The sequence below is a fragment of the Fukomys damarensis genome, unplaced genomic scaffold (assembly GCF_012274545.1).
Source record: "Fukomys damarensis isolate Sample0158 unplaced genomic scaffold, DMR_v1.0_HiC HiC_scaffold_37, whole genome shotgun sequence".
Lineage (NCBI taxonomy): Eukaryota > Metazoa > Chordata > Mammalia > Rodentia > Bathyergidae > Fukomys > Fukomys damarensis.
Genome location: NW_022900949.1, coordinates 6,162,779 through 6,165,064, shown reverse-complemented (window position 1 = coordinate 6,165,064; position 2,286 = coordinate 6,162,779). Strand labels below are relative to the sequence as shown.

General features: G+C 57.1%; 1 protein-coding gene across 1 annotated transcript; it reads left to right on the top strand.

Moving 5' to 3' along the window:
* Nucleotides 1-786: 786 nt before the first annotated feature.
* Cdkn2d (cyclin dependent kinase inhibitor 2D) lies at nt 787-1,994 on the top strand. The gene has a single exon (XM_010634709.3). The coding sequence runs from the start codon at nt 1,060-1,062 to the stop codon at nt 1,414-1,416; it is 357 nt and encodes a 118-aa protein (XP_010633011.1). The 5' UTR covers nt 787-1,059; the 3' UTR covers nt 1,417-1,994.
* The last annotated feature ends 292 nt before the right edge of the window (nt 1,995-2,286 follow it).

Sequence of the window (2,286 nt, the reverse complement as noted above, 5' to 3'; positions counted from 1 at the left end):
CTCCCCGGGCGCCGGGCTTCTCGGGGGCTCCCGTGCTTCCCCCCAGCGGCCTCTTTTTCGGGGGCGGGGAGGGCTGCTTTCCATCCTCCCCTGGGCCCTGGCTCTCTGCGCTCGTGGGCGGAGGGGTCATTTCCCCCCACTTGGTAAGTGCGTTCCAACCCGCGCACACACTTGGTAAGATTTTCACGGCGGCGGGGAGAGGGCAGGGCTCAGCCTTCCTGGGTCCCGCTCCGCCTGGGAGGGCTCCCAGAGGGATTCTGATCTCTCTAGAGGGCAATTCATGTCTGCCTGGCGGGGTGGGGGGAATCCCAATTTCTGGGGTGACCTCGGAAAGATAACGAGTTACTTAGGAGGTCTTCATTTCTGGGCGTTGTGCGGGTTCTTGGTATCTTCTGGGAACCCCAACGGAGGAAAAGGGTCTTAATTGCACGAGGTGCCTTTTCCCTTAGGGGGCTGCATTTTCCATGGGGAGGGGTGCACCCTCTTGTATATAGGAAGCGGCTGCTTTTCCTTGGAGAAAGGGGTTGCAAATTCCCCGAGCATCTCCTGTCCCCCAAGAGGACCGTCAAGTTGTTTAGAGGCGATTCTCAGTCTATGGAGGTTCATTTCCTGGACCGGGTTTTAAATTTCCTGGCGATTTTCCATATCTGGGGGTGAGGGAGGGAGGGTTTCATCTCCTTGAAAGTTTTTATAGGGGTTAGGGTTTCGTGGTTGTGTTTTTTTTGGATTTTGGGGTGTTGTTTTTTTTTTTTTTGTACTGGGTATCGAACTCACCTTGAGCTTGCGAGGCAAGTGGCAGAACCACTGAGCTGAATCCCTGGCCCCTCTCATCGTATTTTTAAGGGAGTGACCAGCTTCCTGGAGATTGCTCGTTCCCTCAGACCTTCAGTAGCTTCCCAGAGAGTAATGTTCCTTGGCTGTTCCCAAAGGTGACCCCTTCTCTGGCAGTCTCCGTTCCCGAAAGACCCCTCTTTCTTGGAGACCTTGGTTTTTCCAGTGAACCCTTTTTCTGGGCCTCCTCTCCTTGGGACTTGCTGACCCTCTGTGCCCACATAGGTGATGATGTTTGGCAGCCTCGCCATCGCCCAGGAGCTGCTGAAACAGGGTGCCAGCCCCAATATCCAGGATGCCTCTGGCACGAGTCCGGTCCACGATGCAGCCCGAACTGGATTCCTGGACACGCTGAAGGTCCTCGTGGAGTACGGCGCCGATGTCAACGCGCCCGATGGCTCTGGGGCACTGCCCATCCACCTGGCGGTGCGCGAGGGCCACACCTCGGTGGTCAGCTTCCTGGCCCCGGAGTCTGATCTCTGCCACAGGGACGCCGCGGGGCTCACACCTGCGGAGCTGGCACGGCAGAGGGGGGCTCAGGACCTCGTGGACATCCTGCAGGGGCACAAGGTGATCCCACTGTGACCCTGGGCCACCTGCTCCAGCCAGAGAGCCGTGTGGGATTATCGGTCAGAAGAGGAGGCGACACTTCCCTTGCTGCTCCTGCCCGCTGAAGAAGGGGGAGGAGGACCAGTTTGTGGCTTATTGGTGTTGATTTCTGGGGTGTGTGTGTTTGGGGATGTTTCTCGTTTGTTTTCTTCTTGTGGGTTGGACAAAGAGCCATAGGCGACTGCAATCTAAACGGTTCAGTTTCTTCTGCACCTCAGGCCCCTGGCTCGGGCTGCAGACGAGACCCAAGGGCAGCGCGTTAAAGCCCCAGCCCCAGAGTGGAGTAATCTCTAGCAGGACTCCTAGAACCTGGTGACCTTGGCCAGCTGTGCTCCTGGCGAGTACTGAAGTGTGCGCGTTTCAGCATGGGGGAGGGGGGAGTGTTTCAGATTAATCAAAGGGCAACATGAGTTCTTTCATATTTTGTTGGAAGGTTTTTTCCAGTCTCTTGTACAGTTTTGAAAAAGAGATCCTATTTATTAAGCTTTATGGGAAAAATTGTGTGTGTGATAATTTAACGTTTTTGCCCATTAAATTAAGACTTGTGCATGTTCACGGGGTGAGTGGTTTCTGATCTCTGAGTCCTGGATGGGGAATCCGGCATCTTGGGTGGGGGTGAGGGAGCGGGTCGCGGATGGTGGGTGCTGTGGGGGAGGGGGCAGACTGGTCATTCCCAGGGCACAGGGCCAGTGAGCTGGGTGGGGCAGCGGTTGGCTCTGTCGGAGCGGAAGGGAGGCAGGAAACCGCGAGTGGAGAAAGGGCCCCCAGATGTCAGCTGGGTGCCCGGAGCCCCGTGGGTGGGGGAGTGGGCGGTGGCTGCGGCCTTCCCTGTAGGGGTGTGGCCCG

What these genes read in the sequence shown, in the direction of transcription:
- Cdkn2d (XM_010634709.3), top strand. Translation starts at nt 1,060, where the DNA reads ATGATGTTTGGCAGCCTCGCCATCGCCCAGGAGCTGCTGAAACAGGGT.